The 14,914-nt window shown below is 44.6% G+C and overlaps 1 protein-coding gene across 24 annotated transcripts in view; it reads right to left on the reverse strand.

Annotated features, from left to right (window-relative positions):
* The window catches only part of PTK2 (protein tyrosine kinase 2), a 168,616-nt gene that overhangs the window by 43,349 nt on the left and 110,353 nt on the right, over nucleotides 1-14,914 (reverse strand). For 21 of the 24 annotated variants that reach the window (XM_081116801.1, XM_081116791.1, XM_081116790.1 and 18 more), the window contains 6 exons: nucleotides 12,595-12,679; nucleotides 11,248-11,348; nucleotides 9,434-9,549; nucleotides 8,609-8,709; nucleotides 6,620-6,709; nucleotides 3,448-3,652 (listed from right to left, as the gene is read on the reverse strand). In XM_081116801.1, the coding sequence (XP_080972927.1) occupies nucleotides 3,448-3,652; nucleotides 6,620-6,709; nucleotides 8,609-8,709; nucleotides 9,434-9,549; nucleotides 11,248-11,348; nucleotides 12,595-12,679 (698 nt within the window). The remainder of the gene's footprint in view (nucleotides 1-3,447; nucleotides 3,653-6,619; nucleotides 6,710-8,608; nucleotides 8,710-9,433; nucleotides 9,550-11,247; nucleotides 11,349-12,594; nucleotides 12,680-14,914) is intronic. The other 3 variants (XR_013997441.1, XR_013997442.1, XM_081116802.1) reach the window with 1 other exon arrangement.

Below are 14,914 nucleotides of genomic sequence, written 5' to 3' on the forward strand. Positions count from 1 at the left end.
CATAGTATCTACCAAAAATTAACTAAATTAATCAACAATTAAACGACTTTTTCATTCAAAAATATTCAGTGCACTTATCAGCTGTCAGTCATATAGTATAAAAATGCCAGAGAACACGTGAAGAGAAATTTTCACTATGGATCTGTCCAATACTCCTGCTGAGGAAGTTTTCACACTTCATACTCAGCTGCCTACAGGTTAATCTCATTCTGAGTCTCAGTGAATTCACATCTGTGAATAAGAAAACAGGATGTAAGGACAGACTCTGAGTCATAGAGATCAAGCCATGAAAGTGTGACCAAGTACTTCAGGAGTCTGCCTAACAAGATTCAACTTAGAGTGAAAAGCATATGTAAGACGCAAAGATGGGTGGAGTCCCACATTAATCTGATTTTATCTGCAACATTTTCTTTTAAGGTAGTAGAGGAGAATGGGATTTGGGAAACATTTTTAACTGCCCTGAGATAAGGACTTTCCAAAATTTATTCCTTTGTTAACATCTTGGATATGATAACACTTTTGAAAAACTCAGTAAAAGAACCTATTTAATTACTGTGATAACACTGTTACATGTAAGTGACCAAGCAAGCTAACAGATTATACTTAAATTTTATTGGCCTATTTAGTAGCCATATTATACATTTTCAAATGCAAAGTTAAACTTTATTTCTGACTAAAACGGAACAATACAGAATAAATTAATTCTCAGTGGCCTGTGCTAATTGTGCACAGGAAGATATCCATAAGTTATAGTCTAGATACATTATATTATATTTATATGTGTGAGTGTATATGATAACAAGTACATTTAGTTCTAAACGTCCATCTTGGATAGTTTTTAGAGCTAATTTACCTGAAGGAACAGTCCTTAAATTAATGTTAATGTTAGCTTGCATGTGCTCAGCAATGAACTCAGTGGCTATCTGGTCCCTTACTGGTCTAGGCTCCTGGCCTGGAGGTGCGGGCAACACCAAGGTGAGTATGACGATCCCTGTCCTCAAGGAGCTTCAGTCTAGTAGGGGATGAGACATACTAGACTGTGAGCTCCTCGAGGGCAGGAAAAGTGTTCTAGTCATCTTGCCCCAGTGACCAGCACCAGGCTCAGCTACTATGGTGCTCAGTGTTTGTGGGACTGAATGCAGATGTAGCCAGTGTGGCAGAATGGGGGGATGTGACAAGAACAGTGCTCTGGAGACTCCAAGGGTGGAGGTGAGTTAGCTGGGAAGTCACAGCAGAGCCAGCACATGATTGAAGCCCAGGATAGACAGGATCTCACCAGGGGGAAGAGGTGGTCCAGGCCAGGAGGCGGGGTTAGCTTGGCCACAGTGTTAGAAAGGGAAGGAATCTCAGGGCTGCTCTGGAAGCCTCTACCTAACATGGGAGGACCAGGAACCCATTGAAGGCTGTTTGAGTCAGGGACTTATGTCCCACAGCAATGCTGCAGAAAGATGGACTATGAGCTCTGCCAGGCAGACAGGAAGATAGCCAGGGAGGAGCGGGCAAGGAGGCACTGCAGTGAGGTCTCTCAGGCTGTCAGCTGGTGGGTGGGTGAGGAATTACCCATGACTCTAAGACGGTCATGAAGACACCGGCCCCACTGTCACCTATAGAAGGTGAGGGGCTGAAAGAAGGCCACAGCTTTGCTCTGAACAAACATGTCAGCCAGTGGATATTTCAAATGCAGGTGGAGGGGTTGTGAGAAAAGGCAGCACAGATAAAAGCTGATGACAGTGGGAGGGAGAAGCAAAGCCCAGGCCCGCTTCCGAAAACCCAGGAGGGTAGAGAGGAAGGGGGCCCAGAGATAGAAACCTGGTCACTATTCAGAGTGACGGGGCAGGGTTATTCAAGGTCAAGAGATGAGATGTCAGGGAGGAAGGCAGATGGAACTGGGATCAGAAGGTAAAGTTTGCAAGGACAGAATCTATAAAAATTGTGAGGAAACATCAAGGGACAAACAAGTTTATCAGCAAAACATGAAGTAAAGCATGTTCAAATCCAGCTCTAACAGTGCGAGAACATGTAATTTAGTAGTAGCAATACTGGGAAGTAAGGCCTTAGCTTGGATAAGGCTGTCTAGAAACACTGAAGACCTGGTATGTGAAATGCAGAGCAGAGGTAGGCTGTGAGCCCTGGAGAGGCCTCGGCCAGCGGGCGGCAGCCACTCGCACAGGGTGGGAATAACTGCGACTCCTGTCTCCTCCACTGGACCTTACCCTCCAGGGGCAGGACTGTGCTTTGTTCACTGTGGAATCCACAGAACTAGCTTAAAAAGGCAGGCACTGATTGAGCTGCCTGAGAGGTGAGGCTACAGGGGGTTTAGAGAAGGTTCAAGCACTGGTGATATGGTTGGGCTGGATGAGCTCAGGGTCTTCTGGATCCTGATATTTGGTAATTTTTATGAAAAAGACTAAATTATAGCAAATTTTAAAAAAATCTCACATAACCTCAGGGAAGCACCCCAAATATGAATCAGGTGACACAGCTCACAATAAACCATGGCACTGGTTGGTTGTATAATTAAGCTCCCTATGCATATGTATTATATTAAAATATCTTCTTTATTAAAGTACTAAGTCTTAACCTAGATTTAATTCAATTCAACTAAATAACTTTATTGAACACTTATTAGGTGCCTGGTCCTAAGCTCTGGGGCTGCAGAAATGAGTAAGTCATAGTGGGGCCCTTCGAGAGCCTGAGTCTGGCAGGGGACACAAACTAGCAAATGAGAAACTCTCCAGGCCAGATGGAAGGGCCACCTCTGTGCAGACAACAGAGAGATCAGTGCACTAAGAAGTCCCTGAGTGTGCCCTCCAGGGAGCTACTGAAGGTTTGGGTTTAACAGTGCCTGGCACAAAGTAGAAGCCTCTAAATGGCAGCTGAATGGCAATGTGGATGTTTTAATATAACAACAGAAGTTCTGAAAAGGTACCACAGGAGTGGCTATCTCTTTAGGGGTAGGATAGATGAGGGAAGTTTCCTGAAGGAGGTGACATCTGAGCTGGATTCTAAAGATGAAACAGGGTTCATCAGGGGTCAAAGGTGGGGAAGGCAAATCTGAGAGACAAGACAGCATGAGAAGAGGCAGTGAGCTGTGCTGGGAGAATAGCAGGTAGTTAGGTATGGCTGTGGCTAAGTATCAGGATGGAGCTGTGTGAGATGAGACTGGACAGGTAAGCAGGGACTACATTACTGCAGATCTTGCATGCCACGCAAAGTCAGTTAGAAGTTAGGGGAGAGAGATATCATAATTTGAAGTTTATTAAGATTTGAAAATATAACCTACTTAAGACTCCTGCAAGGTATAAATAAGTGCAAATCAATTTCAAAATTATGTTTGCCCAAGAAACAGATTAGCCTTAGACGTGCTGATAAAGTGACCTTGACTGCTATTACTCAGGGAGCAGCAGCGAGCCTGCCCAGCCCGGCCCTCTCTTCCCCCACTCCTACCTGAGCTGAGCCTTGAGCTCAGTGAACCGGGGCCGCCTGCTGGGGTCATAGGCCCAGCATTTCGTCATAAGGCTGTAGAGGGTGGGAGGGCAATTTGGAGGCATTGGCAATCTCTCCCCATTCTCAATTCGCCCGATCACATCATTGTTCTTCACTCCTTGAAAAGGCTTCACACCATGCATCAGTATCTCCCACATACATACACCTGTGAAACGGGGTGAGAACAGAACAGGGCACTTAGCAGGAATCACTTCAGAGTCGGTACGAGAGCACCAGCTGTATGATGTGGGCAATTGGCTAGATAAAGCACATTCAATGAACTCTTGCAAGAACAGCAACACTAATTTAATATCATGTGCATAACGAAATGTTAAGTTATCAAAGAAAAACCATACTTTTTCTAAGAGGTTTATTTCTGTAAAACTCCTCTATTAGAAAACGGCCGCTGGCCACACTTTCTGGCTGAGTGAACAGCTCAAAAGCCTCAGGGGTTCCAACTCCCCCCACCCTCGCCTGTCAGCCAACCTGCTACCAGCACCACTCCTGACCAGGGGCCTAACAACAAAAGCCCCAAGGTGAAGTCCTATAGTCAGAATGCTCGATCCCTTTAGAGCTGTCCCTCTCTCAGACCATCCTGGCTGAGGTGCACAATGGTCCTACCGTCTGGTCCACCCACTAATCGGTCACTGTGTCTGGGAATTCTCGTTCACAAACTCTAAGATCAACCTCAGAAAGTTCCCTCACACTCTACCCCTGAGGATCACACACTTTCTCAGTATCATCAAAATAACACTTGAACATTCACCTTTAAAATAAACAAGCAAACCAAATCTAGAACTGAAAATGATGATCACCTATGGAATGACCAGGGAACCAAGGCGTGTATGGAGGAAGGGGAGGCTTTCTCCAGGTAGGGTCTGATCATCACGTGGCACTTTGGCCCCTGGAGATCTTGATACCCTGCACATGCCACAAACATGCCTTTACTTGTGTGAACTCCGACTTAATGCCCCTTTATTTCCTTCTTCACAAACTCTCCTCTTCTGAGGTACGTTTGTGAATTCTTCTATAATGTTCTTCCCGATTCTCCCTGGGACACCTTGTCTCTACTCCATCGTAAGTGCATATTGTACACCTGCTGTCCTCAGAACAGGAGCTGGGACTCTCCTTCAGTTTCCTCAGTCCCTAAAATGGTTCGTCCCTCAGAGGAGGCATGGCACAGTCTCAAAGAAATGTGAATTGGCCAAAGTCCAATAATTTCCAAGTAAAGAATGCATAAGAAAAATAATGCTACCCTAGCTGGTTTTCTCAGTGATTAGAGCTACGGCCTGCAGACTGAAGGGTCCTCCGTTTGATTCTGACCAAGGGCAAGTACCTCGGTTGCAGGCTTGATCCCCAGTGGTGCGGGCTGGAGGCAACCAATCGATGTATCTCTCTCACATCGATGTTTCTCTCTCTCTCTTCTACTCTCTGAAAAAGCAATGGGGAAAAAAAGAAAAAGAATGCCTTAGTTCTGCTTTTCTCACCAGAAACGATGACATTATCAGAAACACTGACACCAGGCGTCATTTGTTGAGATTGTGATACACAGCTGGCCCCTTCTTTGAATGTGCATGTCACCCTTAATCCTCACACCTTACATTTCTTTAAATATGGTATTTCGTCAAGTCTAAGACGCTATGGATTGTGAGATATGCAATTATTTATATGATAAAAAAAGGGAGAAAATGCTGCCAACTAAATTATGATACAAAAAAGAAACAAATAAATAATGATACAATCCTTCGTTATCTCTTGAAATTATTTTATTCTTACCAAAAAGCTTTTTTAACCCATCCAGACAAGAAAGTAACAGAAATGTGAATAAAACAGACAAAGTCCTCATGAGTGCAGGCAAGGCAGCCACATAAAACATGCCCCCAACTAACCCAAGCGTAGAATGCCGCTGATCTGTGACACAGTCCAGTTCCAAAAACATTAAAATGTGAAAAAAACAGGCATTTAGAATCTCTGAAGTACAGAACTTCCTAGAAAGGGTAAGTAACCTGCTTGCTGGCTGCACAGATAGCAAGTGAGGTCCTGGGACTTGAAGCCACATCAGTTGGACCCCAGAGCCTTTCCTGACCCTGTCCAGCTACTTCCTGATTGGCTGAAGAAGCCCTTTCTGAACCTAGTATCAGTGAGGATGCTAGATGGTTATTAAATCAACAGCAAGTAAACAGAAGAAAATAAGAACACACACTCGATGTAAAAGTTATTTTTATTATAGGAAAAGGCACATAAACATACCAGCAAAGAAAAGACTCATATAAGACTACTCACAAGATCCACGTGAGTATTACGACAGGGAGAGGAAGTGCAGGAGATGCAGAGACAGGGACTTCTTGTATCTGGACCCTAAACCTACCACACGAGGCTTCATGGAAGAGGGACATTTTAGGTGACACTGAGGTTACAAAGAACTTCAACTGGGGAAGAGGGTGCAAGATAAGGTGTTCCAGGTGGGAGGAGTCACAGCAGGAAGGGGATGGGGGAGGGAGTGTCACCCATACTGAAAAGGTGAGGAACTGAAAACCTAGATGTGGGAGCTGAAGTCGGCAGTGTGGATGCAGGAGAGCCCTCCCTTTATACTAGCTGGGAGGTGTTCAATGACCCACAGCAAGAGGAGGATGGCAGTGACTGATGTGGAGCAGACGTGGAAGAGGCAGGATCACAGAGACGGAGGTTCAAATCTTCAAGCCCTGAGACAGTCAGGAAGGAGGCAGAGTCCAAAATGAAGGAGGAAGCAGGGTTTCAGGTCCCCAAGTTTGAGGGGCTATCATAGAGCTAGATGGACAGTTAACTAAAGTCCGTCGCAAAAAAGGAATGAACGAGATGGCAGAGAGAGGAAGGAGAGAGAAAGAAATAGAGAGGCGATCTCCTTGTGGGGGAGAAGTGATGGCAAAAGGAAACAAGGGACAAGTGACAAAAGGGGACTCAGCAGCTAACGTCACAGAAACCAAACCTAGAAGCTGGTGCATGGGCTCCACCATTATCTGCTGAATGAATCAAAGAGGAGGTTTAATGACGAGGAAGGAAACCACCCCACACACTCTGAAAGACGAGGCTCAGTTCATTTAGTAGAACAGGTGAAACATAATTAGAAAACCACAAAACTTTTCAAAATACTCACCAAACATCCACACATCACTAGCTGAGGTAAAACGTCGAAAATTGATTGACTCTGGAGCCATCCATTTAATAGGCAATTTTCCTTTGGAAGCTAGAAGATTAATTTTAGAAAGTGAATTTTCCCTGTTATCTCAAGACTCTAACAGTTATAGCTAGCAGAGGTTTTCAGTATCAAAATAAAAAGCTTTAAATATTTGACCCTTGGACTTCCATTTCTTTGGGAGAACTACTTTTCCTTTCCTTGATGCCCTGAGGTTCCTAAAAGGATGAGAGGTTACACTAGGCAGGGATGTGGAACAGTGTCCTTTCCAGGGAGAGGCAGGAGCAGGTACAGGGGGATGAGAGGTTACACAGGGGCAGGGACGTGGAACAGTGGTGTCCTCTCTGGGGAGCGGAGGGAGCAGGAAGTGAGAGGGGGCCCCGTTAAGCAAAGGTGTTAGCTGGCAGCTCAGTTAAGCAGGCTTCACAATTCCCCAAACGGCTCCTAATCCGTAGGACATAGTTCTTGTGGTAGAAGTAGCCTAAGACAGACAGCCCATTCCCATTCACAAAGTCGCCTTGAACTCTGAACCACCGTGCCCAGGGAAATATTACATATACATAAGCTTATCTCATATGGATTTATAACTCAAACCTTAGCTGAAGCACTAGAAATATGAAAATTTATTACTAAAATATTTGTCCAATAATTTGAGGTACCAAGTCAATCTGTCCAAGACTGGCAAATGAAAGAAAATCACGAGCTAGATTTCAGTTCAAACTGATGGGCCGAAGTTCTGGAGTCAGCCGACTTGAGATGTGTTAGACGCCACTCACTGAGCTAAGGAAACCAACCCCATCTGCTGTTGGGTGTCTGACTACAACTACCAGTTGAAGGATACCTGGGCGGACTCCAATTTTTGGCTACTAGAAATAAGCTGCAATGAACATTCAAATACAAAGGCTTTGTGTGAACACAAGTTTTCATTTCTTCTACAGAAATGCCCAGGAGTGTCACTGATAGGTTACAGGGTAGTTGCATGCTTAGGTTTTTAAGAATCTGCAAGCTCCTGCTCAGTTGATTGGAGTTTCGGCCCATATAATGAAAGGTTGCGGGTTTGATCCTTGGTCAGGGTGTGTGCAGGAGGCAACTGATGGATGTTTCTCTCTTCCTCTCTCTCTCTCTAAAATCAATAAAACAACAACAACAACAAAACATATCCTGGGGTGAGGTTTAAAAAATAAAAGACTCTGCAAACTCTTTTCCAGAGTAGCTGCATCATTTTAGTTTCTCACAAGTAATTTCAGTAACTTGGTTTCTCCGTGTGTCAGCACTTGGAGTTATCACAATTTTTACTTTAGCCATCTGATAGGTGTGCGATAGTATCTCACTATGGTCTTAATTTGCATGTCACTAGTAAGTGATGTATTTATTTGCCATCTGCATATCCTCTGCAGTAAAATCTTCGAATCTTTGCCCATTTTCTTTCTTTCTTTGTTTCTTTTTCACTGTGACATTTGAGTCTTCCTATAGTCTAGATATTAGTTCTTTGTTGGACAGATATGTGGTTAGCAAACATTTTTTTCTTCTCTGTAGCTTGTCTTTCTATTCTTTTAACAAGTCTCTTGCAAAACAAAGATTTTTAATTTTAATGAGGTCCAATCTATCCATTTTTCCCTCCTATAGATGTTTTTGGTATCGAGTGTAAGGACTCTTTGCCTAGCCCTAGATCCCAAAGAGTTGCTCCTGTGTTTTTTCCTAGAAGTTGTACATTCTGTAATTGTCTGTGACCCTGTGAGTTAACATGGATGAGGCCAGGCTGAGCCCACTTGTGTCTGTGGACATCCAGAGATCCAGCTCCATACCTTGTTGGAAGGCTGTCCTTCCCTGTGAACTGACTTCACACCTGTCAACAACCAGCTGAGCATGTTTCTTAAAAACATACCTTTTAAAGAAATGAAAATCATTAAAGCTCCTGAGCCTATTTCCTATGTATTGCTCTGCTCTTACCTTTGTAGTAAGTACTGTCTTCCATATATCGGGATAATCCAAAGTCTCCTAATTTCACACAATCATTTGAAGACACCAGGACATTCCGAGCAGCAATGTCCCTGATAAAGAATTTGGGACAACAAATTTTAACACAAGGAAAACAAACCACAAAGTCATCTATATTATATAATGGCACTTTGAAAGACAGCTTATGTACAATGCAAATAAGAGATTTATCACACACTGAAAAAAAGGACACTTTATTATTTTACTTCAAACATATTCCTTCTGGCAGATATTTACTCGTTAATAACAATCAGTATTTTGAATGATGGCAATAAGTATATTTTCAAATAATAAAACTGCTTATTACTTCTTAAACAATTGTATTTACAGTGGCATTACTGACTGACGGTGACCCACAACCATGGTCTGTACCCTGCTGGCCTCAGAGACAGGATGAAATAAAAGTAATCTCCTCAATACTTGTCAGTGTTTTCGCTGATGCATTTGTTTTAACGCAGGGTCACACAACTCTAACACAATATTGAGTTTTCACCTGCATTCAAACTAGACCCAGGTTATAATTAGAAATTCCAGAGGACACCCATAGATGTCACTCATGATATTCAGTGTTCTGGAAGGTCCTGGGACAATGTGTGTCAAGACCATGTGTTCACTGCTCTAGTGCCGTGGTCAGGCTCTCCATAGTATTTGTGGAAGGAATAACTGATCTGAAAGTGATACCTCACTTGGCTAGGACAGACGCAGCACCTGCACACCGGGGTCAAGCACACAGGCCTCTCCCCCATTTCTTCACCCCCTCCCCTGCCTGGACCTTACCTGTGCACAAATCTCTTGCTCTCCAGGTATGCGAGAGCTGTGCTAAGCTGGTAGGCATACAGGATCAAAGACGCCAGGTCCAAGTTGTACTTCCGGACTTGCAGAAATGACCTCAGCTTTGGGACAGTGACCAAGACAAAAAGGAAAGATTAGTGACAAAGAACAGAAATCCATAGCAAAAGAGCCATATCTAACAACAATGCTGCCCATCTCCAAGTGCACTTAATGAGAATGGCTTCAATTTTCCCCTAATAAAAAAAGCATAACAAACAAAACACCTAGTTCAGAAATTATGGTTAATCATTCTTTATTTGAAATCCTATTGTCAAATTGTAATATTCATGACTATAGACAAATTTCTGGAAAAAAATCAGAAAGATGTTTCTAGGGAATGAATGAAAGCACAAAATATTGCTAAATAATAATATTTACAAAACAAAAAGATCTCGTTACCACTCAAATAAGCCCAATACACAAACACAGCCAGCTCACACCACTCCAAACATCACTGCATCCTGGGTAGGTCTGAGGATAGGTGATGAGGAGGGAGGGAGGCAAGGAGCAGTGTGTGTCGCGCCCCCCCCATGGAGTTTTGGGTGCAGAAAGGTAAACCAGTCACATGTTGGGCATTTATCCCACTGGGCTTACCAGTGTCTCTTACCATTGTCATGATTAATTCAGCTAAATGCAAGAAAGGCAGAAGAATTTAACATTCTAATTCTACAAAATCAATACATAAAGGAGAAACATTTAGCAGTTTTTTAATCCCAAAGAATTAGATTCTTCAAGAGCAAAAGCAGAAAAATACTGTACAAAAATAAGGAAAAACTCCATTTTATCTGGAAAAGTAGAGCAGAGGAGGGAGATGTTGTAGGAACCTTAAAATGCTCCATCCAGCAAACTTTGTGAGCATATGTGGGGAGAAAGAGCGTGAGGACCTCATGCAGGGCCTTTTGGGGGGGGGGGGGGGAGGCTGATGCTGTTGCAAAGAGGAGGAAGGAACAAATTACACTTTGGTTCTTGGTAGCTGGTAACTCCTATGCTTATCAGAAGCAAAACTGTATTTGGTACCCTTTAAAGAACAAGGAACATGTGTAACCTTTTCAAAGGTTGCATTACTAAGCTTCAGTAGCAGAAAGTTAAGTGCGGGCATCTGAAAAATCAAGCTGTGTTTGTCCCCAACCAGGCCAGGCTACTGGGAGGCCTGCAGATGAGAGCAGGGTTCTGGGCCAGCAGGCCTGGGGTGGGGCACAAGAGTTTGCATTTCAAACAAGTTTCCAAGTGATGGTGATACAGTGATTAAAAAGGTTCTGTATTCTGGAAAAAGTCAAATAAGGAAAGCTGTTCACACTCCGTTACTCACATTAAAAACACACACCAAACTGTGACTAATCTCATCAGTTGGTCTAAAAGACTCTGCAATGTGAATTCTCAAAAAGCTTAAGGATCTGTTTAGATTTACCAAAATTCAGCATTTAAATTACATTGCTTCTTTCATCCGCACATCACTGGGCTAGTTCTCTAGGCACCAGCACTGGAGAGGGAAAAGAAGAACCACTTGGTCACCTGTTGTTTCCAGTCCTGACAAAACTTTTGGTCAGGCCAGATGCTCCTGCCGGATTGAGTTAGGAGATGACTGGGGAATTTAATGATGAGGACACTGCACCATATCCTCTGAATCAAAACCACAGGGGGCACAACATATCCTTCCTTTCTTAACAAGGGACATCACACAGCCAGTGTGGACTGAGAACTGAGCTGAGCCAACCTGCACTGGGCAGCCCGCCCGCACAGGCCTGGTCTGGCTACGGTACCTCTCCAAGTGTGCACAGCTCCATGATGATCCAGACAGGGTTTTCTGTGATGACACCTATCAGCTTCACGATGTGAGGGTGGTCAAACTGGCGCATGGTCACTAGGGGAGAACAGTGCCCACAGTTACTCTCTTGCAGGCCCTTAGGTGGTAATGGCTGGCGCACTATGTATTTTCTTGGCCTAGACTCTCTAGTAATGAACTAGGTGGGACAGAAGTCACTTCCAGGCCTATGCAGTACTTAAGAAAGAGATAGAGAGTAGGATTACGGCTATGCTTAGACACAATTGATGAAGTCATTGTAGGGTTTCTTGACTTATTAGTTTACTGACATGTGATAAATATTCCCAGAGATGGAGTGGAAGACGGTCGGTTGGTGTACATGGAATGAAGGACACTGAGATTTATACAACCAATGTCTCCCTTCTGTGAGCAAAACAGACATGGTCCCTGTCCCCCAGGGAGCTCTAAGTCTACAGCAGGGGTGGGGAACGTCCAGCCCACGGAGCGTATACGGCCCGCAAAATCATCTGTTCTGGCCCTGCCAAGGCAACCACCAGGTGGGACCTGAAATTCAATAAATCTAGGAGCTTTTTTTCATAGCTAATTTTTAAGTTGATAATTTTGTATGGCCTGCAAATGATGTGAGAAATATCCAAATGGCCCGTGGCAGAAAAAAAGGTGACCCACCCTGGTCTAAAGGGAGGGGGCAATAATAACACCTTAAGCAATGCCTACTTAGTTATAAATACTTGGGAAGAAGAGACCACGGCCTGTGACGAGGCTTCTAAGGAGAGACTACTTTATGCAGTCAGATGAGAAAGGACAAGCCACGTAACACGTGAGAGGCGGAAGGACTCCAAGCTTGAGGGCAGGTAGGAGGGAGCCTAATGAGCACACACAAGACAAGCCTCCGCCTGTCTCTCTGAGAGTAGACAACCAGCAGAGAATACCCACATATGACCCCTTAGGCAGCTCCATCATGAGAGGCATGAACCCAGAGCAGAGGGACCAGGGGACTGTTGGTCTTGCTCCCCCTGAATTCCGGGGCCTGCAGCATGGGGGCTAAAACCATTTCCATATCTGCCCAATTCCAAGGCAAAGATTTTAATGGTACAAGGTACCAAAGGACAAAAGGACAATAAATCAATCTATCTTCATACCCGAAACATCATGGCTTACCCTGAAAAATCTGTAGATACAGCCTCTACAAATACAATCAATTTGCAAGGCAAGATAATAAAAGTTGTTGTCTCATAAAAGTCAAAACATTATTTTTCTTCTTCAGAGAGTTTGGATTTCACAGATAAAGTCAAATGGAGTTCCACAGAAATTTCTAGACACTTACAGGCTTCCTGAAGGAATTTCTCTCTCACGCTGTCGGAAGTACAGTTTTTACATGTTTTAATTGCAACCGCCAAAGCTGGATTCTCCTGTTGGGAAATCAGAGAGTCACACATGTGCCAACAAGGTCCTCTGCCTGCAGCAGGGGGCATGCTCAGAAAGCTGTCTGTTCTGCGGACACATGGACTCTGGGCCAGACAGAACCAGAACTGTAAAGTCTCAGACTGGGAGAATCACTTAAAATACTCTGTGAAAGCCCCATGAAAATGGGTGTGGGTGCGAAATGCCACTGGTGATCCACTGACTCCAGGCTTATTTTCTGTTATGTTCCAGGCACTGTTCTAGGTGCCGAGGATATGCAGTGAACAGGGGCAGTGATCCCTGCTCCAGGGAAGAGCACAGACATGAACACAATAGAGAGTGTATAGAGAAGCACACTGCGGGCTGTGGGAGGTGGGTGCTGCTATGCTAGCAGGCATCCCCAGGGAGATGAGGGCACAAACCTAGGAGGGGGGAACTGAGAGCGGTTGGGCCGGGGGGCGGGGGGCAGGGTGGAGGCCATGAGCTTAGGGGGCAGCAGAGCCCAGGCAGGTGGGACCAACAGGAAGACAGGCTTTCACTTTAAATGAGATGGGTTGGGCAGGAATGACATCCTGAGAAGGAATATTCAAGTGGTACTGAGAAAGGGCCACAGAGGGGGAGGGAAGGCCAAGTATAGATAATGGCAGCTTGGACAAGTATGAGAGAAGTGGAGGAGAGGAAGGGGACATACTGGACTGTGGGTGAGAAGAGTTGGGCTTGGGTTTTTGGCCAGAGAAGGGGAAGAGGAAGGAAGAGATCAGAAGCTTAGCTGTGGATGTGACAGGCTCAGTCACCCAAATCACACCAGTGAGTGGGCAGCGAGGGAATGTGACTGGAGTTCAAGGGAAGCCTGGGCTGGACAGAGATATCTGGAAGTAGTCACAATGGGGACAGTGATGAAATCATACCAGGAGACAGGGGTCTAGGAGCTCTACAACATGAGAAGATTGGAGACCAGGAGGAGCGCAAGGGGGACTGACAGGATGTTGTCCAGGGAGCCAAGGAAACTGATCCTCTCTTGAACAAGTTCAAAAGAGAGAGCTTAAGAAATACAAGAAATAAGAGACCATTTCAAGCAAATCAACAGAATACCAGAATGGTTCTAATTAGCAATGTTAAGTGCTTATCTCCAGCTTGCTTCAATACTGTCTTTGCCAGAACTATCCATCTATTCTCATGCTAGATTTCTCTGTAGGTGCCTCCCAAAATGCGGACCAATACAACCCCTATCAAACCTATTTCTTCCTTCATCACCTCCATCTCATTAAGCAAACAGTATTGACACAGTTGCTTGAGGTAAACAACCTGGAAGCCAGCTTGATTCCTCCATTTCCCTCATCTCTTTACATCCAACAACCCAGGGCCAGACTTACAGTCTCTCCCCACAGCATGCACCCAGAATCTGCCTAGCTCTGCCAGTCCATCTACATATGCCACCTGCCATCCAGTCTCCACAGGTCATCTTGTGTGACCCTGCTTAAACCCCTCCAATGGCTTCCATTCCCATCACACTTAGAATAAAAGCCCAACCCTTCACCAGAGACCATAGAGGAAGCTGAATACTAGAGAAGTCAGCTGAAAGGTTTTTTTCCTAAAAACCTTTAAAAGAGGCAAACATGTACATAACTGCTCAAGATATGGCTCTTTTTTTTTTTAATTGGACATTTTATTTCTATTTCTTATATATGTTTTTGTTAATCCTTACCCAAGGATATTTTCTCTATTAATTTTTAGAGAGTGGAAGGGAGGGGAGGGGAGAGAGGGAAAGGGGAGGGAGAGAGACAGAGAGAGAGAGACAGAGAGAGAGAGAAACATCAATGTAAGAGAGACACATCAATTGGTTGCCTCCTGCATGCACCCTGACCGGGGCTGGGGAATGAACCTACAACCCAGGTATGTGCCCTTGACCGGGAATTGAACCCGCGACCCTTCGGTGTATGGGCCAACGCTCTGTGATAGGCAGACAGACATGAGCAGACCAAGGATGATGGGCCAGGTACAGAAGGTCACCAGGATGGAAAGCCATGGCTGCTTAGCAAAGGACAATTGTAGGGTGGGACCTGGCCCCCAGGGTGGCCTTTCCTCCCCTAGGTCTGTAGTTTGGACCCCCTGACCTTTCTTCCCCAGAGATAACACCTAGACCTCAGCTGTTTTTTAGCTCCAGGCCCAGAAGAAAAAAAAAACCAGCCATAGCCTACCTCAGGACTAACTGCGTTAAATGATGGCCTCCACCCTGGTGCCAA

This window comes from Miniopterus schreibersii (genome assembly GCF_964146895.1).
Source record: "Miniopterus schreibersii genome assembly, chromosome: 17".
In the NCBI taxonomy this organism is placed as follows: Eukaryota; Metazoa; Chordata; class Mammalia; order Chiroptera; family Miniopteridae; genus Miniopterus; species Miniopterus schreibersii.